The sequence below is a fragment of the Xenopus laevis genome, chromosome 5S (genome assembly GCF_017654675.1).
Source record: "Xenopus laevis strain J_2021 chromosome 5S, Xenopus_laevis_v10.1, whole genome shotgun sequence".
NCBI lineage: Eukaryota > Metazoa > Chordata > Amphibia > Anura > Pipidae > Xenopus > Xenopus laevis.
The window spans coordinates 91,047,963-91,073,405 of NC_054380.1; the positions used below are offsets into that span (position 1 = coordinate 91,047,963).

Here is a 25,443-nt window from a genome sequence, read left to right on the forward strand (position 1 = left end):
GCCGTCAGGTCCGGACTGAGAAATAAAATAGGCCCTGGCATTTCAGGTGCACAGAGGCCCAATCAGCCCACATAGAGGCCCAAACAGCCCCCACCAGCCCACTAAATACTGACTTTCTATGGGACCTTATAGCAGCCCCTCTGGCATTTGCCAGAACCCACAGATTGCCAGTCCGGGCCTGTTTGCCGTATGCATGCATATATACCTACTGTACATATTAGAACATTAGAAGGAAACTTTTATGTGCAGTCACTACACCTCTATACCTGTAAATGTAGAATTCTCAGTTTTCGGGCCATTTATGTTCCCAGCTATGGCAAAGACAGTGAATGTATAATAATTTCCAGGAATCAGCTGATCCACAATTGTAGAATTTGTATCCAATATCAGTTCATTCGATGGAATCCCTAAAAGTTGGATAATATAGGAACTGATATTTCCTATCGGTGAAGACCAGCTTAGAGACACAGAGTTGGTGGTGACATTGTCTATGATCAAGCTTGCAATTACTGAAGGAACTGATAAAAGATAAAAGAACCATGCATTTTAGTACTTACTGGCTTTTGAAAAATAAACTAAAATGCTCTGAAAGCTTGCTATGATTATTTTAGTTAGCCAATAAACTTATCACCTTTATACTACCTTTTTGTTAATTTTTTCCCCTGTGACTGGCTAACACTGTACAACAACTTTACCCTGAAGTGGTAATACCTTTTATACTGTTTTCCCATTCACTAAATAAAGGACAAGGAAAGTAAAAAAAAATGTAAGCAGCCTAAAACAAGTAAATTAACTGCCCCAGGTACTTTTGTAAGAAATGAGGCAGGTGGTTCTTTTTTTAAACAACGTTCCATTGGCCCTGGAGTAGAAGGTTAACAAATTACAGTGATTCCCGTGATTATAATTAGTGATGGGCAAAATCTTTTGCCAAGTTTCACTGCAGAAATTACACCATTAGACTCTAAAAGAAATAACAACTCAATTTGTTGCCCATAGACTTTAATGCATTTCATCAAATTTTTGCAGTTTTGCAAATTTTCAGCGAAACGGCTCAGATACGCCATCACTACTTATAAGTGCTTTTAAAATTTATGAAATAAATAGAATTGTAGAGATTGGAATTAACTGCAGTTTCTTATTGACACTTGATTTAAACATGGGAGACCATGAAAACTGTACAATTATTCCAATATATAATGCACCAGTTGTCTTACACTCCCAGTATTAGGCCCATTTTATAGCATATATGGCAAACCAGACACTATAGAGTTCATCTATACTTTAGTGTTGTATAATCAATGTGAACATGTTACTTTGTGTCTACCTGTGTTTTCATTTGTTTTTCCTTTTAATAGCAACAATGAAAGTTATGTGGTGGTGAAATGATTGGTGATCTGGTGGAGCCACTTTTGTACTGAACTCAATGATGCAAAAGTATAAGTTGTTTTTTCTTAGAATCAGATTAAAAGATAATTATACATCATTAAATACTTAATATAAAAATAAGTTATGGTCACTAGAACTCTTTAATAAACATACCTGTAAATGTAGAATTCTCTGTCTTTGTGCCATTCATATCCCCAGCTATGGTGAAGACTATGAATGTATAATAGTTTCCAGGTATCAATTGATCCACAAGAAAATAATTTGTATTCACTATCAGTTCATTCGAGGGGGTCCCTAAGACTTGGATGATATAGGAACTGATATTTCCAAATGGAATAGGCCAGCTTAGAGACACTGAGTTGGTGGTAACATTGTCTATGATCAAGATTTCGATTGCAGAAGGAACTAGAGGATAAAAGAAACCATGCATTTTAATACATACTGAACATTTTGTCTGCTTTGAAATACCCAATGCAATTTGAATGTTTTAAAAAGCCAAGAAAGCATTAATACTCATTCATACAATAGTTTACCCTGAAATGGTAAGTAGCTGGTTCTATATACATTTACCTAAAGACTAGTGGTACCATTTAATAAGACAGCCGTCCAGTAAGCAAAATTGTTAACACCACTTCTTAAAAATTATCCAGCTGAAGTACTAAATAGGAAGTGCAGAGGCCAGTACAGTGGCCCAGGGAAAAAGGTTAATGATTTTGATCAGGGGGGGGTACATTACAAGATAGTGTCCTTCATTGATTATTGAAGACTTTTCTTCTCCGTTAATGTAAACATTAAAAATTTTTACATTAAATTTCTGCAACTCATTCAGCCATATATAAATGTGATGAAAATAATATTTATTCATCTTTTTGTGTTTGATTCAATTTTAGTAGTGATTATTTTTTTCTCTTTTTAACTCTTTTTGCAGTGGATTTTACTCTCAACATTAATATCTGAGCCAGGACAACCATTTACTTATTGAATGGTTAAATTAATTAAATGTGTTTAAACCAAATAGATTCTATTTTGAGTTATATTATTACCTAACTATATGTTAGATCCATTTTACATATACATTACTTCATGTTTCCAGATGCAGTTTATAATCAATATATAACATTTTCTATTTATCTATACATTTTCCAACAGCAGAAATAAATTTATAATTGAAAGTTGAAAATAAGAATTATAGGAAACTACTGATTATATGATTAAAAATTATGTCATAAGCTAAATATATATCTTCAATGACTCCCACCATAAAAGAGTTATCTCCAGGGTTGAAAGTAATAAAAGGCTTGAAGAAATGACAGCCAGAATAACTAACACTGCACAACAATACATAAAAAAATGGCAAATCTGGGAACAATACTCAGCAAGCTTACAGAATATGGGAGATACAGTAGATAACCTTAATATTTACACAGCAGCCCCCCTATACCATGAACATACAATGAACAAAGAGGAACGAGTCAATGACCTACCCTCTTCTCCACTGCTAGAACAAACAATGATTTGATTTATAGAGACTATCAATGCAGAACCCATTGTCCATTAAAGAGATACTGATACCAGAAATTAAACTCTTTTTTAAATCTAATATTGCCTTTGAAAGCGACTTATAACTTTGCCATAAAGTATTTGCACAATGTTTTTACATTACTGGTGCCCCATGTTCCTCTATGAGGGGGCTGCCATATTTGTTCAGCAGGAGTCCATTAGCATTAGAAATTTTAACTGACAGGCTTAAATGGGACAGTCGGGTTGGCAAAGCAGTCAGGTTTAGAAACTAACAATAACTTAGATAAATAAACCTCTCAGCAACAAACTGTCAACATGACCTATAGGTAACTTTTAATTTACATTCATACTTTAAAAAGTAGTTTTTTAGTGTCAGTATCACTTTAAGAATATGTATGCTGAAGATCTAACTGAACCGTTATAACTGTATGATTTTCTTTGTTTTTTTTTTATTACTTATTGATCCTATGTTTCCCTACCTTTCTGTATATTCATGACAAAAACGAATAAAAATATAAGTTACGAAAAAAAAATTATTAAGCTTCATCTATGAAATGTATGCATACAAATAGTTATCATAAAATGTGTTTTGTTAGCCAACAACTCAAATAGATTTTTATTTCAGTTGCCTGACATATGCTATCAGAAGAATTGATCCCCTCTTGCAAGTAATGGTTATAGTCACTGCCTTAAAAATAGGCTAGAAACCTTTTCCCACAATGCTGTAAATGCATAAGTGAAGCTGAGTGGAACACAAGATATGACATAGAAAAAAAACCCTGAATTTTTCGTGATTTCGGGCATCGAATTTAAGAAAAAGTCAGAAGTTCTGGGTGTCAACAAATCCGAAAACTTAATATGATTCAGAATTCACCATGTACTGTTATATAGTTGTAATGACAATATAACCAAATGACTGGATTACAAAGGAATACTTCTGAATTGAAGGAAATTCTGTCTTATCTGAGATCTCTGACTGAGATGCGATTAAATTAGATATTTTTACATAGTTGGTCTATATACCTAGATAATCTACAAACTGCTGATAGAAAAGAAATTAAACATGTATGAACAATTTCTAATGTACAAATTAAATCTTTTTTTAACTCTATTTTTATGACTATATCCATTCAACTTTCCATAGATATAATACTCTGAAATGCAGTTTTAGTTAAAAGAGGAGAGAAATAAGTAAAAAATTAATTCATCAACTAAATATGTTTAAATGCAGAGATTGTGGCTATTCTGTAGCTACGTTTTTTTTTAAATGCAGAGATTGTGGCTATTCTGTAGTTACGTTTTTTGCACAACCTTGTTTGAAGATTCTGTAGCTGGTATATATTGCTTCCTATAGGACATAATATTTTATTCCTGTGGATGCTTAGAATTAAAGCAGTGCATTTACAAACTCCTGCATTTAAAAGTACATAGTAACTAGCTCCAGGTATGATTAACTGGAAAAGACAAATACTATTGAAAAGACAAATACTATTTTTTGGTTGTTGTTGTTTTTTGTTAACTGATGAATTACTTCTGATGATACTATTCAACTTTAAAACTTAACATTCTGGATCATATCATTTGCTCATGTGTGTTTGGAGCACAACAATATAGTAATTTCTAGTGATGAGCAAAAATGGCCTAAAAAATCACAAAACTGCAAAAAAAAAACATTCTTAAAATGTTGCCAAATTCAACAGGTGCTTTTTCTCTAATTTTTATCTCGCACCAACTGTGTTTAAAGGTTTATTGATTAAAGGTAGAATTTAATGGTTTTAGAGGTCTTTGAAACAACGACTAAACGCATACATTCTAAAACAACATTTGTCATTTAATTTATTATAAGCTGTATATAAAGAGTATGAATGAAAAGAATTGTGCAATGGCGTGCTAAAACATTTGTTTTTGTAGGTTTTTTCCACTAAATAATTATCCAATTTTTAGAGCTTTTAAGAAATATAGGAAAACCACAAATTTTAATAAATGTTAATAAAAGTTAATGAGTATTTTTTCTCCTGTCCAATGCATTGGTGTCAATAAGCATTTATTTTCCTGTTTTTTTTCTCACACTAATGCATTGAAGTCAATGACCAGTTTTCTTGTGGCAAACGCATTGTAGTCAATGGGTGTTTTTTCTTGCATAAGAACACCATTTTTCCAGCAAAACAAAACACACGGTGCAGATTCTTTAGAACAGAAACTTCACAGCAAATATGTTTCAGTCGACAACATTTGTTCATCCTTGTTAATCGATTTTAGTTAGTACATAGGTATTTTTAGCATAAGAAATTGATGTACATGTATATATGTTCTAATGGGATATTAACTTTGTATGGAGAAATACAGAAAACCAAATGTGAGGACGCAAATGAAAAGAAATTGACAAAGAGTGCAATTACAAAATATTTATTGTAAAACTCTTCTTTAAGACTTTCATGCAGTGTCCGACTGACCCACAGGGATACCAGGAAAACTCTCGGTGGGCCCAGGTGTCAGTGGGCCTCTTGCTTCTAACCATTTGGCCTATTTCATGTTCATTCCCTATTTCTTTGTGGGAACAATAATGAAAGAATAGAGTATTGTATGAAGAGAAAAGAGACTTTGAGAATAAAGAGGTTGAGTGAGGTTGGAAAGTGGGCCCTCAGCCTAAGGTTTTCTGGTGGGCCCCTGGCATCCCAGTCTGACACTGCTTTCATGACCCTGCACAAGAAAGCTTGCACAAAAGGTTACTCACTAGTGATCAGCAGTGCCGGATCATGGTTGTGTGGACTATCACCCCCTGACGTGCATGTAGGCACACTTGTGCCTGTGCAAAGCTTCACTGCGGGCCAGGGGTACTGCAAAGGACAAGTGAGGAGAGCATAAAGCGGAAAGACAGAGGACTGGACTAGGAGAAGGCAGCAAAGAAGGTATGTGTCTGGGACCGGCCCGGGTGATGAGCGAATCTGAAACAGCAAAAATTTTGCCAAACACATTGCAGTGGATGTTTTTTCTGGCAACATTTTTCAAACCGTGCGACAATTTTTTTACTAAACATTAGAGTCTATGGGTGTTTATTCGCAGTGAAGCGCGGCGAAATATTTTGCTCATCCCTATTACTCACTTGTTATATCTGAAAAGATCATTTGTGTGCATTTGTCATACATGTTCTCAAGCATGACTTCAATTCTTTGACCTAAATTGTGGATGATTACTGGCCTAACAGTACGGAAAATCTATTTTGGTTAAAGTCTGGATTTTGTACCAAAAAGTGCATCACTAGAATAAGAAATTCCACAGTATGAAATAAATTTAATGTGGTGGTAAACTCTGTAGGAAAAAAATAAAGAAATTCAAATATAGGTATGCAAAAGAAGCATTTAAAAGTAAACTAACAGATTGCCGTACTAAAATACAAAAGCTTTGCCAAGTGAATGTTTTGGTTTTTTAGGAGCTTCTAGAATACATGCAAACTCTCACACTTCACATTGTTAAAAAGCAGTTTCCAATACAACCTTATTCTGCAGTCATTTTCTTCAGAGATTGCAACTACAGAGACAGTTAGAAATTTAATTTATAATACAGGTTTAAGATCCATTATCCAGAAACCCGTTATTCAGAAAGCTTCAAATTATGGAAATACTATCTCCCAGAGACTCCATTATAATGAAATAATTCACACTTTTGAAAATGATTTCCTTTTTCTCAATGATATTAAAACAGTACCTTGTACTTTTTCCCAACTAAGATATAATGCATTCTTATTGTAGGCAAAACCATCCTATTGGATTTATTTAGGGGCACATTTACTATGGGTCGTATATCGAGGGTTAATTAACCCTCGATATTCGACCTTCGAAGTAAAATCCTTCGACTTCGAATATCGAAGTCGAAGGATTTACCGCATTTCAACAAAATATAACTGGCAAGAATATATATAGCATCTCCCATTCATATGAATAAATGTTAATATAATGACAAATAAGGCTCCCTAGACAAAACAGCCTAAGATTTTAGTATTAATGCAGTTATTAATCATTTACTTAAATACATACAATGGTAGAGGTGCTTACCCATGTAGGTAGATATGGCTGTGCTGTCCCCCTCTACAAATGAGTCACCAACAACAGCAGAAATATAGAATGTATAGAAATTTCCAGGTGTCAGATTGTCAATTGTTAGATTTTCTACATTTAAGCTGCCATTGAAAGACGGCACTTGTGCAATTCTAAAAATATATGAGCTAAAGTTCCCTTCAGGTGGTTGCCAGCTTAGAGAAACAGTATGCTCAGTGGCACAAACAATTGTCAAGTTCCTGACTCTTCCAGGCACTTAAAATAAAAAAGAATATATTGTTACTATATAGCAAGATTAGCAGTTATGTAGCTTTGCAAAAAATCCAAAAGCAAACGTTACAGATAGTGAAGACATCATAATGGCTTCATTGTACAGCCAATGTACACATATTGAGCAAATTATTCCTTATAAATACCAGCCCTTACAAAAATTTAGGGATGCGTTTAAATACTGAAATGTAGTTCATTAAAAATGTTATTTATAAATTCAGATTTTAGTGGTGAGTACTTCTTGTAGATAAGCTACAACTACACAACTGCATGCTGAAAATGATCTCATATTATATCTTTACCATTTTGGTAACAAGTGCAACACTACAATAAATACATAATTGATATGACAATTCTGACATTAGACAGAGATAATTCTAATAACGTTATTCTAAAGGACAATTTCAATATATTTGAAACTTAGATTAAGCTCAACAAGAAAAGCAAATACAATCTTTTATTAAAGACATGCCACTGTTCAGTGATATAATACAATAAAATATGTATATATATATATATATATATATATATATATATATATATATCATATGTATGTTAGTTTTTGATTGTGATTTGCACTTTGAGAAAGGCTAGAGGGTTAGCCGAAACGTTAGCAGTGTTTTGTTGAATAATCCCCATTTTTTCACCTTGGATAAGACCTGTGAGTACATGCCTTATTTGGGACAGTTATCTTATTGTTTGCATTTTGCACCCAGGCACACTTAGGGGCCGATTCACTAACTTCGAGTGAAGGATTCGAAGGTAAAAAACTTCGAATTTCAACTTTTTTTTTGGGCTACTTCGACCATCGAATGGGCTACTTCGACCTTCGACTATGACTTTGAATCGAACTATTCGAAGTAAAAATCGTTCGACTGTTCGACCATTCGATAGTCGAAGTACTGTCTCTTTAAAAAAAACTTCGACCCCCTAGTTCGCCATCTAAAAGCTACCGAAGTCAATGTTAGCCTATGGGGAAGGTCCCCATAGGCTTGGATAACTTTTTTTGATCGAAGGATATTCCTTCGATCGTTGGAGTAAAATCCTTCGAATCGTTCGATTCGAAGGATTTTATCGTTCGATCGAAGGAATTATCCTTCGATCGTTCGATCGAACTATCTGCGCTAAATCCTTCGACTTCGATATTTGAAGTCAAAGGATTTTAATTCCTAGTCGAATATCGAGGGTTAATTAACCCTCGATATTCGAACCTTAGTGAATCGGCCCCTTAACCTTTATACGTGCTGTGCCGGCTTCAAGCAAGTTTTCGAGTTTATATTTATATATATATCTATATAAAATGTATTGTTTATTTAGAAGTGCTTACACATGTAGGTAGATATAGCGTTGCTGTTTCCCTCTACAAAAGAATCAACAACAGCAGAAATATAGAATGTATAAAAATTTCCAGGTATCAGATTGTCAGTTGTTACATTCTCTACATTTAAGCTGCCATTGAAAGTTGGAAATTGTGCAATCCGAACAATGTAAGAGCTAAAGTTTCCATCAGGTGGTTGCCAGTTTAGAGAAACAGTGTGCTCAGTGACACATACAATTGTCAAGTTCTTTATTTTTCCAGGCACTACAAAGAAAATAAATATAGTGTTAATATAATAATAAGATCCAGTTATAAGCTTCTTTTGTATATATTGAATTATGTAGAATTACAAAAGTTGACTTCATGATGGCTTTACATGTAATAAAAAAAAAATATGTATGCATATTTTATAATTATAGCTATTCATCTTTTACTTTTACTTATTTTAAAGGTGCTTGCCCGTGTAGGTAGATATGGTTGTGTGGTATCTCTCAACAACAACAACCAACAACAGCAGAAATATCAAGTGGGTTAAGTCCAATTTTTTCTCATTGGCCTAAAGAGGGGTGTTAAAAGTCTGAATAAAAAAGTTCTCCAACTCAGATCTGCCGAGTTCATGCAGAAGTCAATGTGAGATGTCCCAAAGGTATCCCGATCTGTGTTGGGTTTTGTGCAATAATTCAAATATTTGTGGTTTTTGGGCGTCAAACCAAAAAAAGTCACAATTTTCGGTGACAAATCAGAAAAATGTGTACAATATGAATTTTTTCAGCACAAGAAATTTTCTGGAAAATGTATTGATAAATAAGGGGAAAAAATTCATGCTAATTTGGTCAGAGTATTTTTCAGAAAATTCTGAGAAATTTTCAGATTTTGATAAATAACCCTCAAAATGTATAGACATTTCCAGGTGCCATATTGTCAATTGCTATGTTATGTACATCAAGGGCGTATTTACTAAAACTCGACTTTTTATCATTATATTAAAAATAGAATTGATGAAACTCCCTTAATTTACCAATAAATTTAAAAAAGCATGTGAGGGAAAAAGTTGTGCCAGAATAATGCGTCAAATAGAAATGTGCGACTTTTTCTGACACCGGTAAAACACAACTTTTTCAGATTATCCGATGGAAACCAGCCAAAACCCCTCGAAAATCAAGAAGGCAAGAAACATCTTTAAATTGCTAATGGACATGTGCCTTTGACTTTTACATGATTTTGACAGGCTTTAGCTGGATTATTTTTGGATTCATATTTTTAGCAGCTTTGGAGCATTATAAATGTCGAAGAATTCAAATTTTTTTCCCTCTAACAATTCAAGTTTTCCCCCTAAAAACTCGACCAGAAAAAAATCAAGGCTTCATAAATAGGCCCCTAAAACTGCCATTGAAATTTGGAAATTGTGAGATCCTAAAAATGTAAGCACTAAAGTTTCTTTCAGGTGGTTGCCAAACTCATCAATACATCAGTTGACTTCATGATGGCCTCAAATATCTTGTGAAATTATTATACAATTATTCTACAGTTAAAAATTAAAGTTCAAGTAAAAAAAGGCAATACAATCTTTTGTCATCGACATTACACCGTTCAATGATGCAATAAAATAAAGTGTACCTGTGTATACTGTATAGAATTATGTAGTTTTATATTTTTTACTTAGATTATTTTTATTGTAGAGGTGCTTACCCATGTAGGTAGATATAGCGTTGCTGTTCCCCTCTACAAAAGAATCAACAACAGCAGAAATATAGAATGTATAAAAATTTCCAGGTATCAGATTGTCAGTTGTTACATTCTCTACATTTAAGCTGCCATTGAAAGTTGGGAATTGTGCAATTCGAACAATGTAAGAGCTAAAGTTTCCTTCAGGTGGTTGCCAGCTTAGAGAAACAGTGTGCTCAGTGACACATACAATTGTCAAGTTCTTGATTTGTCCAGGCACTACAAAGAAAATAAATATAGTGTTAATATAATAATAAGATCCTGTTATAAGCTTCTTTTGTATATATTGAATTATGTAGAATTACAAAAGTTGGCTTCATGATGGCTTCACATATCTTGTAAAATTTTACATGTATTAAAAAAAAAATATGTATGCATATTTTATAATTATAGCTATTCATCTTTTACTTATTGTAGAGGTGCTTACCCATGTACGTAGATATGGTTGTGTGGTACCCCTAAACAACAACAACCAAAAACAGCAGAAATATAAAGGGGTTTAATTATTAAAGTTTTTAATTTTTTTTCATTGACCTTTTAAAGAGGGGTTTTTAAGCCCAGAGGGTGTTAAAAGTCAGAATAAAAAAGTACTCCCACTTCATGCAGAAGTCAATGGGAGATGTCCTGAATATATCCCGATCTACTCTGGGTTTTATGCAATAATTCGAAAATTTTGTGGTTTTTGGGTGTCAACTTTGAATCGAACGATTCATACTAAAAATCTTTCGACTATTCGATCATTCGATAGTCGAAGTACTGTCTCTTTAAAAAAAACTTCGACCACCTACTACCTAAAACCTACCAAACATCAATGTTAGCCTATGGGGAAGGTCCCCATAGGCTTTCTAGCCAATTTGTGATCGAAGGAAATTCATTCGATCGATGGATTAAAATCCTTCGAATCGAATATCGAAGTCGAAGGATTTACCGCATTTAGTAGGAAAATATTTGATATTCGACCCTAAGTAAATGTGCCCCAAATTGTGGTAAAAATCCAACTTTGAATGTTGAGTCAAGCCCCTAGTATACTAGGATACTAATTTGAAAAGGTAAAGCAATGTCATTTTTAATAGACTGTTTCCCTTTTCTTTGATCAATGTTTAAACTAGCGATGCTGCCATATTTTCTAATGTTTTACATTTTAAAATAATGGTTGATACATTTATTATATATTATTCATATTTTTCTTATATAAATTATATGTATTGTAGACATGCTTACTAGTATATGTAGATATGGCTGTGCTGTCGCCTTCTACAAAAGAGTCACCACCAACAGCAGAAATATAAAATGTATAGACATTTCCAGGTATCAGACTGTCAATTGTCACATTTTCTGCATTTAAGCTGCCATTGAAAGATGAAAATTGTGCGATCCTAAAAATGTAAGCGCTAAAGTTCCCTTCAGGTGGTTGCCAGCTTAGAGAAACAGTATGCTCAGTCAGACAAACAATTGTCAAGTTCTTGATTTTTCCAGGCACTGGAAAATAAAAAAAGTGTTACTATAATAAGAGAATCCAGCACAACTTTGTTTACATTTTTTAGAGTTTCAGAAAGTGTTAAGTGGAAGGTACAGATAGAATAAACTTCATGATAGAATCACTTATGTTGTAAAATTATCCCATTTGGAGCAAACTTTCCCTTGTAATTTGCAAATCAGGCTGTATTCCAAAAATAAAATCTATTGGTGACTTTGTTCAGAGGAAGCTAGAAGAAATTGTATATTAACAATCTGGAAACCACCGTTCATATGCTGTAAATTCTTATCTTATATTTTAGTTGGAATCCCTCTCATATTTTATATTTATCATTTCAAGTACATTACTCCATTTAATACACATGTGATATAATTCTGACATTATTCAACAAAGTTGGGTAGCAAGTATAACATGTCATACATGTTTAGGCTTTACATACCAACTACGTGCATAAGAATATATAATATTTTAGTGGCACACACAACAGCTATATTTGTTATAGCAGATTTTTTGAGACTATTTTCAGGTTTATATCAATTTAAGTTTTATTTAACATCAATTAAAAAAAATATAAATTTTTTAATGTAGTTATTAATATTGTTGGAACAGTAATATATTACATTTATTACAAAAAATGCACCTACTTGTATATGGAGCTATTGTTGCGCTGTCTCCTTGTAAGTTAGATTCCCCAACAAGAGCTGTAATGAAGAAGGTATACATATTTCCAGGTGTAAGTCCTTCAATGCTAACAACGTTTGATTTAACAATTCTGCTTGAGGTTGAATTATCAAGCATCTGAACCAATGAAGCACTTATGTTTCCTTCTGAAGGCACGGTCAGACTGAATGATGTGTTTCCCAGAAGCTGAATGAGGAAAGAGCTGTAGTTTCCATTTGGTGGATCCCATTTCAGGGACAAAGAAGTGCTACTAATATTGTATGAAGTCAAGTTTTTCACTTGTTCAGGTTCTGCAACAAAATCATGGAAAGAAATGACTATTTAATGGAACCTATATAGGAACACACTGTTCACACTATTTCTATAACATGTACTTCATGTCAAACTAATCTATTGTGCTCATTGGTATTGGGCCTGCTAGTTACTTTGTACAGAAGTTTGCATTCCACACAGCCAATTGTATGTCATTGCCAATGTAAATGTTTATCATCCTCTGTCTATAACAGGGTTGAAGAGAAGTGCAGTGGTTACAACACTATTCCATACTTGTGACTACTTGTCATTCAGAAAATGGGAAATTTTTCACGTATAGAATTGTGGAGGAACGGAGGGCATACTATACAATTAGATATTTATTTATTTAGCTAGAGGTGCAAAAAACCAAGGTCACCCCTACACAGAGCGACCATACAATCAATATACCATACAATAGGTTATGCACTCTCAAAAGAATTTTACAAATATAGACTCAGGTGGTATCAAAAAAAATATTTTACTGTTTAAACAATTTGGCATTATACAACTGTGTTTACAAAAGTTACGTTTATACAGCAATGATTTACAAAGTAATAGTATACATAACACCCAAAGGTTTGTAGAAAGCAGAAAAAAGAAGCAACAAGGAGCGGATATACTTGCCACAAATGAGAATAGCCCCAAATTTTTCACAAATGGCAAGAGTTGCTAGTCAAAAGGCATATTAGATAGAACACCATTTCAAGCCTGTCGGTGCTATAGGTAGAGTGTTTCCCATTATTGTAGAGAAAGACATTCCCACATGTAGAGAAAGACTTTTTGACTTGTTGGGTTTTCTCTAAACATACTATGATGCTTAGAGAGAATGTTTCCTATCCCACACTGGTTCTATGCATTTATGGAGTGAAGGAATACCTTTAATTGTATATGGTAATGGCAATATTACTATTTTTTTTTTGCAGATCTGAGATATTACAAGAGTGGTGAGTCAAAGACAGACATTATTGTGTCTTTATTATTATTATTATTATTATTATGATGATGATAGTGATTATAATGATTATGAATACACATTTATAAAGCTCCAAACATCACTGAGCACAGCACTGAGTATATACAGTGAACACCACAGCATACAGTGGTTCTTATGGAATACCGTAGGTGCTTTGCTGTGGTCCTTGTCTGATTTTCAAGCCTGCCTGTTTAATATCTGGATGCAGCGCCGGGCCAACCCGGGCAGGCGCCCTAGGCTGCCTGGCCGGGCAGAACGCCCACAGACACGCATGCGCAGAAATACCAGTGCCTGCTCTGCCTACCCCTAGTTCCAGCCCTGTCTGGATGATTTTTCACTAGACATTGGTTTGGCAGGCCTGCCAGTAGGCACTACACATAAGCCATTAAGCTTCACAACAGTGAAAATGCTATTAGTTTACACCACATTTATAATTTTAAGTCAATTTTCTTAATTTTATTAATGAATTTATAAAAACAACTTAAACAAGTCAGGCACAATTGAGACAATTGAGGCAATTGAGAAAAGTGAATAGCAGTGTGCAAACAATAGGTTTGGAGCGGGGTTTTGCCCTTTGTATCCTGCCCTACGTTTTGTAAATGTCCCCTATAGAGTTAAATTAGCTATTGCAGGCTTGTTCTTTGAAAATAAAATGCTGCCATATTTTCTAATAGTTGAATATTTTCTAATAATAGTTGATGCTACATTTATTGATACATTATTGACCTTAACTATATTATAGTTATTGTAAAGATGCTTACTCATATAGATAGATATATTGGTGCTGTCTCCCTCTGCAAAATATTCACCAACAGCAGCAGAAACATAGAATGTATAGAAATTTCCAGGTGTCAGGCTGTCAATAGTCACAGAAGTTAAACCCATGACGCCTTTGAAAGTTGGAAATTGTGAAATTCTTAGCATGTAAGAGCTATAGTTTCCTTCAGGTTGCTGCCAGCTTAGAGAAACAGTGCGCAGGGTGAAACACACAATTGTTAAATTCTTGATTCTTCCAGGCACTTCAAAGAGAATAAATACATTATTAATATTATTAATTGTATTAAATATTTATTATTTATTTATTACAATTATTATTATTGCAAATGTTGCATTATGTAAGGTACAAATAGAGAAGACTTCAAGATGGTTTGTAACATTTTGTAAAGCTATCCTTTAAAATGTCTACTGCTACTCTCTGCACTGTTACCTCAGAGAAGTTCCTTCAGCATGAAATGGCTATGACTTGTAAGGCAATGCATTTCAATTATCACTACTGAATTAAAAAATTAACTTTATAAAACAAACAATACCGAGTAAAGAAATGAACTTTATAAAACAAACAATATGTTCTTCTTACTTGCATAGGCAGATATTTCTGAACTGTTTCCTTGTATATTTGTTTCCCCAACAAGGGCAGACACCAAAAATGTATACAAATTCCCAGGCTGTAGATCTGAAATTTCAGCTGAACTTGTGGCCAATTTCATCTCAAATGTAGAATTCTGAAGGATTTGGATCAGAAATGAACTTGAGTTTCCCACAGGAGAAAGCCAACTCAGAAACACAGAACTAGTAGTGATGTTACTAACAGTCAAGTTCACAACCTCTCCAGGATCTTAAGAAAAAATAAAATTAAAACATTTTCAGATTTGATTTGTTGAACCTTATAAAGTAACCAATAGACCAAATAAAAGAAGATATATTTTCCCTGATTCAGTAATAAACTCTTAGGGGGTTATTTATCAAAATCCCAATTTATCCCATTATTTTTTTTAATATACTCCAACCAAATCCACCCAGGTTATTTCCCGTTGTTTATCAATACATTTTCCTGAAAATGTGTAGTTCGGAAAAAAAGTCAAAAAAATCTAGAAATCGTCCTAAAAATCCGTATGAATTTTTTGGATTTTTTAGGATTTTTGCCAGAAAACCACGAAATCTTCGGATTTTTGCATGAAACCCAGCACAGATCAGGATATCTTCAGGACTTCTTCCATTGACTTATATACAATCTCGGCAGGTCTGAGATGCTGGATTTTCAGATTCTGAAATTTCCCTGTGATTTTGGTTTTTTTTATTTACTAGGGGGCAAATTTACTTATGGTCAAATATAGAGGGTTAATTAACCCTCGATATTCGACTGTCGAAGTTAAATCCTTCAACTTCGAATATCGAAGTTGAAGGATTTAGCGCTATTCGTTCGACCGAACGATTAAATCCATCGAATCATTCCATTCGAAGGATTTTAATCCATCGATCGAACGATTTTTGTTCGACCAAAAAAAGCTTAGGAAGCCTATGGGGACCTTCCCCATAGGCTAACATTGACTTCGGTAGCTTTTAGGTGGCGAACTAGGGGGTCGAAGTTTTTTTTTAAAGAGACAGTAGTTCGACTATCGAATGGTCGAATAGTCAAACGATTTTTAGTTCGAATCGTTCGATTCGAAAATCGAAGTCATAGTCGAAAGTCAAAGTAGCCCATTCGATGGTCGAAGTAGCCAAAAAAAACTTTCTAAATTCGAAGTTTTTTTCCCTCTATTCCTTTACTCGAGCTAAGTAAATGGACCCCTAAATATTTGGATTTTATAGTAAAAAAAAAACCTCACATTTTTTTAGTTTTTGGCATTCGAACTTTAATAAATAAACCCCTTAGGATCTCAGACTTTAATAAATAACCCCGTTAGGATCATATTATGGCGCACATGTTTTTTTTTCAAAATTTTAGTATCTATGAAATAGTAAAAACATATAGATAGTGTGGTCGAGTAATCAGTGACCTGCAACCATTAACATAATGTACATACAGTAGACACTGTTAAAATACAGAAACAGGGGGTTTGAACTCATTTTATTTTTGTAAACAAGCCACTGGTGGAAAAATAAGCGCTCATTTAAAAAAAAAAAAAAAAACATTTACTATCAAGCAAAAGCTGCAGGAAATGCTAGTGAGTTCAGGAACTCAGTCACAGTTTGCTCACTAAGGATTCTCAAGCCTTCATAAAGCTACCCATTAGATTTACACCAATAACTTGGCTTCAATGAACAAAAAAAGTTCTAGACTCACAAGTTATATTTTTGTCAGAATAACACAAAATATGAACCTGAATATAATATTGTATTTAGCTGATGTTTTCTTGCACCATACTCTGTAGTGGTATAGACGGTGGATGAAAATTGGTGACACGAGCATTAAAGATGAAATAGTAGAATACAGATTTATTATAATATTTTTTATTTTACTTAATGTATTAATAAATGTATTTTTTTGTAAAGATACTTACATGTGTAGGTAGATATGGAGGTGTCATTTCCCTCTACCATAGATTCCCCAACAACAACAGAGATATAAAATGTGTAGAAATTTCCAGGTGTCAGATTGTCAATGGTAACTGACTCTAAGATCAAGTTTCCTTTGAAAGCTGGAAATTGTAAGATCCTCATTACATAAGAACTTGAATTTCCTTCAGATGGCTGCCAGCTTAAGGAGACAGTACGCTGGGTGACACACACAACTGCCAAATTCTTGATCTTTCCAGGCACTGTATGTAAAACATAAATACATATTATTATGTAATCCAGGTAAATATTTGTCAGAATCAGCAACATCTTGTTTTTTTAGGGGCCTATTTATCATGCTGTGTAAACATTGGAGAAAAACATCACCGGTGATCTTGCCCATAGCAACCAACCAGCAATTCGATTTCAACAGTCAAAACAAAAGCAAAGATCTGATTGGTTGATATGGTTGACATCACTGGTGGTGTTTTTTTCTCTGCTGTTTTACGCAGCATAATAAATCAGCCCATAGTCTAGTATAGATTTGCTTATATATATATATATATATATATATATATATATATATATATATATATATATATATATACACACACACAGGTATGGGATCCATTATCCGGAAACCCGTTATCCAGAAAGCTCTGAATTATGGAAAGGCTGTCTCAAAGTCTCCCATAGACTCCATTTTATCCAAATAATTCCGATTTTTAAAACTGATTTCATTTTTCTGTGTAATAATAAAACAATTGCTTGTAATTGATCCAAACTAAGATATAATTAATCCTTTTTGGATGCAAAACCAGCCTATTCGCTTTATTTCATGTTTACAGGATTTTCTAGTAGACTTAAGGTATAAAGATCCAATTTAAGGAAAAATCCATTATCTGGAAACCCAAGTCACGAGCATTCTGGATAACAGGTCCCATACCTGTATGTATGTATGTGTATATAGATATATATATATATATTTTAAATATATTTTTTAAATCCAAGTAAATGGAGTGAATTATACAACTGTAGTTAAACAACGCAGGAGAAGTGCTTCTATACAGAAGAAGGTGTCTAAAACTTTATTTAAGATTTGTGGAAATGTATTATAGCTTATAATATATCCCCTAAAAAAGTAGCAGTTATAAAAAAGTGAATGTGTATTAGTAATGTGTCACAGGAAATCCTCATTTATGACCCAACTGAAGTGTGCAAAGTACAGTTTTCAAATTGCCATGATAATTCTCACAATGCCCAAGAATTTCAGCCTCTTAACATGCAAGTTGTGGATAGCATATTTATGATAGGGATGCCACCACATCCAAAGCAAAAGTACATGTAGCATTTATAAGGGCATTAGCAGCAGATTTGATTACAGTAGTTACACTTCAAACATAACATTTCATTGTATAATAAGTGCAAATACACTGAACAATTCCTTTAATAGTATTCAGTATCTTTTTTTTTTTTTTAACTATGAGTAAAGTAAAGCTTAGGTGGAATCTCAACTCCTCTGTTTTAATTAGTAAGGCACAACAACAGCTCTTCATTTTAAGAAGGCTGAAGGAAGTTAATCTTTCTAAGAAAGTACTGATGCCATTTTACAGAGGAATTGTTGAGAGTGTACTGACAAACTCCATCATGGTGTGGTATGGTAATAACAGAAGTGCTGATCGCAGTAGGCTGCAAAGGATTTTGAAAACAGCAGTTGAGTTTATTGGTGAGACTTTACCATCAATTCAAGATGTTTTTAAGAAACGGTGTGCCAGTAAATTAACTAATATAGTAACAGATCAAACTCATCCTTTCTTTGATCCCCTGCCATCTGCCAGAAGCTATCATAGTATTCGGGTTCGCACAGCTAGGTTTTGTAGTAGCTTCATACCCTGTGCTGCGAGATTCTTGAATGAAATTTGCAAATTTTACAGCGAAATTGAACGGGAGAAATTCGCCCATCTCTAATGGCTAATTCGAAGCATCTTTTCAATTGGCCTTCATTTTTCTTTCTTTAATAGTTTTTTAATTATTTGCCCTCTCTTCCTCTTCTGACACTTTCCAGAATTCAAATGGGTGTTACTGACCCCATCTAAACAACAAATACTCCGTAAGGCTACACATCTTTAATGTTATGCTACTTTTTATTGTTCATCTTTCTATTCAGGCCATCTCCTATTCATATTCCAATCTCTTATTCAAATCAATGCATGATTGCTGGGGTAATTTGAACCCTAGCAACCAGATGGCTGAAATTTCAAACTGGAGAGCTGCTGAATAAAAAGCTAAATAACCCAAAAAAGGAAATTAATAAAAAAACGAAAACCAATTGGAAATTGTCTCAGAATATCACTTTCTACATCATACTAAAAGTTAATTCAATGGTGAATAACCCCTTAAATATGGTGATTTCTAACTTTATATTTAATATAGATAAAGTTATTACAAATTACAATGTTCTTTGATGTCAAGGTATTTTTTTTTAGTATTTCATGGCACAGAAAGAATATCCAAATCTGAGCTATATATTTACTTCTTCAGCTTACCAATGTGATAGGAAACAATGCATAATGATTCCCACAAATCAGTTTATTGGACCACACTTTATATTGACTTTATATCCAAATACCACAATAAGTCATCTAACCTTGAGCTTACCTAAATAATGTACCTTTGTACATTATAAGAACACTATTAAACAGTACCTGTACTGAAAGATATTTCCACTGGCGACCCATTAGCCGTTACAATGACCGTGTAGTAGTTTCCAGGTATCAGGTCATTCAGAATGGCTTCTGTTGAGGAGAGATCCATATATAATGTGGGAGATCCAATCACCAACACGTGGTAATCACTTGCACCAGTAAGTGGCGGGCTCCATCTCAAAATAGCACTTGAGCTCTGAACCTCTAAGACAGACAGGTTTTGTATGGGAGAAGGATCTGAAATTGAGCAACATAGGCAATGAGTACATATATTATAAACAACAGAACAACGAGCAATATATGAAGGGATCTTTTTTATATGGCTAATTTTAGCTTTGAAAAGTATGAGGTGCATTATCTTTTTTACTGTCTCATAGCATTATAAGGACATTTTTAAACATGCCAGTGCTGTGGCCATAGACATTACCAAAATACAGGAACAGGAAATGTAGAATTTTGTTTTGTATTTTATGAGTTGCAGGGGCTCCATATGTCCAGTTGCACTACATTGGCTAAATAAGAAAGAGTAAGATATAAAATAATCTATTTCAGATATATATCTTAAAGTTCTCCCACTGATATCTAAAAAACATGTCTCTTAAAGCAGCTGTTGTATAGTTATTGTAAATTACATTTGTTTTGGCTTTTTTTCCACATACACACTCACATACATACACAGATCACAACCTTTGGCTGGTGTTTTTTAAACTGAACATTGACTTAACATAAAAACTGGTACTTACTCTTTTTCATCAGATCCATTTTCTTCTTCAAGCCTTTCAGAAAATAGTATATTGTTCGTTATAATTAAAATGACAATGTCATTTAAGATAATTAGAGTAAAGTTTTAAACTGTTTGGAAAATGTAATTTCAATAAAAGACCTGAATACTTGAAAAACTGGCTGTGAGGAAGCCTTGGTTTGATAGAAATAAATGCATGGCAAATAGAAATAATGCAACAAAACCCCTTAGTGTTAACACCATTAACTTTATTAGTTTTAACAATCATGACAAAGTGAAAAAAGGTTGGGCTTTAAACAAAAACTTCTAATGATGACCGAGAAATCCAATCACCTATGCCATATCCCGTTTATCTGTAAAATGGAGAGAGATAATTAGTACTGATAAAAATGCATATTAATCAAGTATCAGTATCAACATATTATGCCTCATTTGTTTATATGTTTTCATTGTGTTATTTTCCATAAAAACTAGTCTGATCTGTGAAAGGAGAATATACTTTTGTTTAAAAAGCATGTAATTTTGTATTAAATCAATATATTAGCAGATTAGAAAAGTATCGTAGAGTTTTTTAGCATTTTTATTGAAATAAGAAACAAGAACTTCTTTATGGTGGTTATATACTAAACTCTGAATGCCAAAAACCTGAAGAAAATCATGTTTTTTAGTATACAATTTGAATTCTTTAGTGGAAAAAAAAATCATGAATTTTTCAGAATTTATTATACCCCGAGGATGGAAAAAGTCAGAATCCAAAAATCCGGCATCTCAGACCTGACATGGTTACATATAAGTCAATGGGAGAAGTCCAAAAGATTTTTTGATCTGCGCTGGGCAAAAATCCAAAAAAAAAAAAACAGAGTTTTTAGATGGAAATTCAGAAAAATTTGTAAAATGAGTATTTTTCACGATTTATTCACATTTTTTTCCCACAAACAAAATTTTCTGGAAATTGTATTAATAAATGAGCTGAAAAACCCGTGCGGATTTGGTCGGAGTTTTTTTCTGAAAATATTGAGATAAATTCGGACTTTGAAAATGAAGCCCTATATGTTTCTTTTTAATTTGATACATTTAGTAACAAGAAACCACCTAGATTAATTAGATTTTTTTTAAAAATTGAGGTGAAAATATTTAAAACCACATGGGTGTAATAGAATAATGGCATTCTTTTATAGAACTTGCAAAATACTGCAGAGACATACAACTTGTGCCAGGTTCATAAATATTTTGTAGATTGTTTGCCAAACAGGTTCATACATTTAATATAATAAACAGGTCCATAGGGAATCCGCCAATAAGACTATACATCAAATATTTGGATACTTTGGTCTAAATTCTGCAAATTCAAGATCGTATTTTTAAGCAAAAATATTATTTTTAGCAAAAATATCAAATATAATTGTATAAACTTGCATTATTGCAATATAACATCTGCTGATATTGGAAAAGTTAATGGAGGCATTTAAGCAAGTAGGTGTGTTAGCAGTATAGATTTAAGACCTTGTTGAAAATGAATAGGACTATGGGATTTTTGTTTGAGATTTACTTTTTCTCAGTGATATTAACCCATCTGTGTTAATGACAGCAAACACAGAATGAAGAGTAATAAACTGGCCTCCAAATGTCTGTAAAAGGTAGGGCTATAGGCAGTGTTAGACTGGGCCACCAGGGGCCTGCCAAACAACCAGGGGCCCATCCTCAGTAATATTTTCTTCCTTTCCACACTCAACCTCTATTCTCCTAGTCTCTTTTCTTTACATAATATAATACTATCATCTATTATTCCATCTATTTAGTCACTCATAGAAATAGAGAATGACCATGAAAAAGGCCAAAAGTTTAGCAGCATGAAGGTCCACTGACATCTGGCTTCAATAGAATCCTACCTCCATGGGTTAAATACTGTGGTTCTCTATCTGGGAACTCTGCTGCTCTTCAGTTCCATACATGTAGCAATAACAAAGAGAAATCAGATGGCACTCACCAAGCAAAATGTGCACTGTGCAGAGATCTGAATAAATCATAAAAATTCAGCACATTTTGCTTGGCCATCTAATTTCTCTTTGTTATTCCACTGACATCTGGGCCCACCAGGAGTTTTCCTGGTATCCCAGTGGGCCAGTCCGACACTGGCAATCAAAGAATGCCAGTGAGAGCACAATACAACTCCCATAATCATGACACAGCATCAGAAACCAAACAGAGAAATATCTTGCAACACAGATCTTATTCTTAAAGCCAGCAAAAGTTTATTCAAGGCATAATGTTAAAAAAAATAAAGTCTCCATGGTACTCTGTCTATTTGGAATACCAATAAATCAATAAGTATTTTTTAACATTATGGGGCCCATTTACTTAGCTCGAGTGAAGGAATAGAGGAAAAATAGTTCGAATTTCGAATGTTTTCGACTACGACCTTCGATGGTCGAATCGAACGATTCAAACTAAAAATCGTTCAACTATTCGACCATTTGATAGTCGAAGTACTGTCTCTTTAAAAAATTCTTCGACCTCCTAGTTCGCCACCTAAAACCTACCAAGGCCAATGTTAGCCTATGGAGAAGGTCCTCATAGGCTTCCTAACAATTTTCTGATCGAAGGAATATCCTTCGATCGATGGATTAAAATCCTTCGAACCGTTCGATTCGAAGGATTTAATAGTTCGATCGAACGATTATTCCTTCGGTCGTTCGATCGTAGGAATATCGCTAAATCCTTCGACTTCGATATTCGAAGTTGAAGGATTTCAATTCGGCAGTCGAATATCGAGGGTTAATTAACCCTCGATATTCGACCCTAGGTAAATCTGCCCCTATGACTCTATGAGATAGGCCTTTAAAATATAATGTTCTACCTTGTCTCTGTTTGGTGACCCTAAAACACAAATAACTTATTCTTTCTATATGAATACATACCTAGTTCAAGGTTTGAGAAGTTACACAAGATGAAAGGCAATCATTTGTGCAGCCTTGCCCTAAAAATGCCACTAGTATGAGCCTATAAAGAAACATAATAATAACAATTTAGAGATAGCAATCAAGCCAATAAACATATTTAGCCAAATGCAGGAAAGTTTTCTGTATGTGTTTGTTTAATACATACCTTTTGGACATGGAAGCGCATTTTGATGGATTCTTTTGGAAGAAAATGTATGTAGCTGTTGTCTTTTCTTGTCTGTCCAATAAAAGTTCAATAAACATCCCACTCAAGTGATTTGAAATGTTTGCCTTTATTATTTCATTTAAAATACAGACCCTAAATACTCAGACATTATACATGAAAATTCAGCAGCTCTTGGTGACCCCACAGGGAGCAGGACAGTTTCACGGTCCAGGACAGTTTCGTGGTCCAAGACCCAGTGTCTTAGCTCCTGCTGATTCCCTTTAAAAACAGCACTGGGGAAATCATAAATCTACAAAAGCGGTAGAGCAGTTCGGCTATCCCTGGTCCAGATCCATAGTAGAAAGTCGTATTTATAGGGAAAGACTATATAAGATTACACAAGATCCTACACTTAAGTATGGGAAAATGTAATTTATTCTTTTTCCTGGAAAACAAAACATATAAATTAGTTGTTTTTTAATAGTGAGAGGCAAACATATAGCATAGTAATCTTTAGAATTGAAATCATGTAATTGAATAAATAACCGTTTTGCTTAGCTTTAACAAAACCTTATTTTTATCCCAGGCTAAAAAAACAGACCATGTGTTACATTCCCCAGGTTCACTAAAGAATACAGTACATGCAATTTCTGGTTAAAAATAAAGTATTTGAAAGGCCAAGTAAAACATTAAACTAAATGTGTCGAAGGCTAAAATCAAAGCTAAAAGCTGTGCATTAGCTTTAATGCAGACACATAGGGGCACATTTACATAGGGTCGAATATCGAGGGTTAATTAACCCTCGATATTCGACCGTCAAAGTAAAATCCTTCGACTTTGAATATCGAAGCCGAAGGATTTACTGTTATTCATTCGTTCGAACAATTGTAGGAAAAATCGCTTTATCGAACGATTAAATTCTTCAAATCGAACGATTCGAAGGATTTTAATCCATCGATTGAATGATTTTCCTTCGATCAAAAAAAGCTAGGAAAGCCTATGGGGTCCTTCCCCACAGGCTAACATTGATGCCCGGTAGGTTTTAGGTGGCGAAGTAGGTGGTCAAAGTTTTTTTTAAAGAGACAGTACATCGACTATCGAATGGTCGAATAGTGGAACGATTTTTAGTTCGAATCATTCGATTCAAAGTCGTAGTCGAAGGTCGAAGTAGCCAATTTGATGGTCGAAGTAGCCAAAAAAATACTTTGAAATTCTAAGTATTTTTTATTCTATTCCTTCACTCAAACTAAGTAAATGTGCCCCCTAGAGTCGACATCAGTGCAGAAACAATATCCACCCTATCCAATGCAATGAATACCAGTGCACACACAGAAAGAAGTGGATAGGCATGTAATGGCCTTTCTCTGCAAAAGCTATGGAACATGCAGCATTAAGGGGCAGATTTATCAAGGGTCGAATTTCGAATTTAAAAAAACTTCAAAATTCAAAAAGAAGAACTGAAAAAAAACCTTGATTTTTCAAAGTCCACCAATTGACTCAAAATAGGTTCTAGGAGGTTCCCCATAGGCTAAAACAGCAATTCAGCAGGTTTTAGATGGCGAATATATGATAAATATAACAATATGATACATTTTGAAATTCAGATTTTTTTCAAATTCGAATTGAATTTGGACTATCCCCTAGTCGAAGTACACAAAAATTAGCTTGAAATCTGAATTTTTTTTTAATTGGAATTTTCACTTTGACCTTTGATAAATTTGCCCCTTACTGTTACTAGTGGCACAATGAAAATGTAGCTATTTACCTAAGTGTTTCTACCCTCCTTTGCTTCTACTATAATTATGTTCTTTAGGTCTGCCCATATCTTAAAACTACGCAAGGTATGACCCCTCATATAGCCCTTTCCAACATTTACTGGGAATATTCACAAGCAAAACTTAGCGAGAGCCAGGAA

The 25,443-nt window shown here is 33.9% G+C and overlaps 1 protein-coding gene across 12 annotated transcripts in view; it reads right to left on the reverse strand.

Moving 5' to 3' along the window:
* LOC108718067 (tenascin-X) overlaps nt 1-24,484 on the reverse strand; it is a 102,962-nt gene extending 78,478 nt beyond the window's left edge. For 4 of the 12 annotated variants that reach the window (XM_041564789.1, XM_041564782.1, XM_041564790.1 and 1 more), the window contains exons 1-11: nt 19,682-20,576; nt 16,982-17,239; nt 15,058-15,315; nt 14,462-14,719; nt 12,397-12,723; nt 11,497-11,754; nt 10,240-10,494; nt 8,560-8,814; nt 6,960-7,217; nt 1,540-1,791; nt 267-518 (exon numbers count right to left, since the gene is read on the reverse strand). In XM_041564789.1, coding sequence (XP_041420723.1) covers nt 267-518; nt 1,540-1,791; nt 6,960-7,217; nt 8,560-8,814; nt 10,240-10,494; nt 11,497-11,754; nt 12,397-12,723; nt 14,462-14,719; nt 15,058-15,315; nt 16,982-17,239; nt 19,682-20,036 — 2,986 coding nt within the window. In that variant the 5' untranslated portion in view covers nt 20,037-20,576. Of the gene's footprint in view, nt 1-266; nt 519-1,539; nt 1,792-6,959; nt 7,218-8,559; nt 8,815-10,239; nt 10,495-11,496; nt 11,755-12,396; nt 12,724-14,461; nt 14,720-15,057; nt 15,316-16,981; nt 17,240-19,681; nt 20,777-23,341 lie in introns of those variants that run through there. The other 8 variants (XM_041564786.1, XM_041564787.1, XM_041564785.1 and 5 more) reach the window with 6 other exon arrangements.
* Nucleotides 24,485-25,443: the final 959 nt, after the last annotated feature.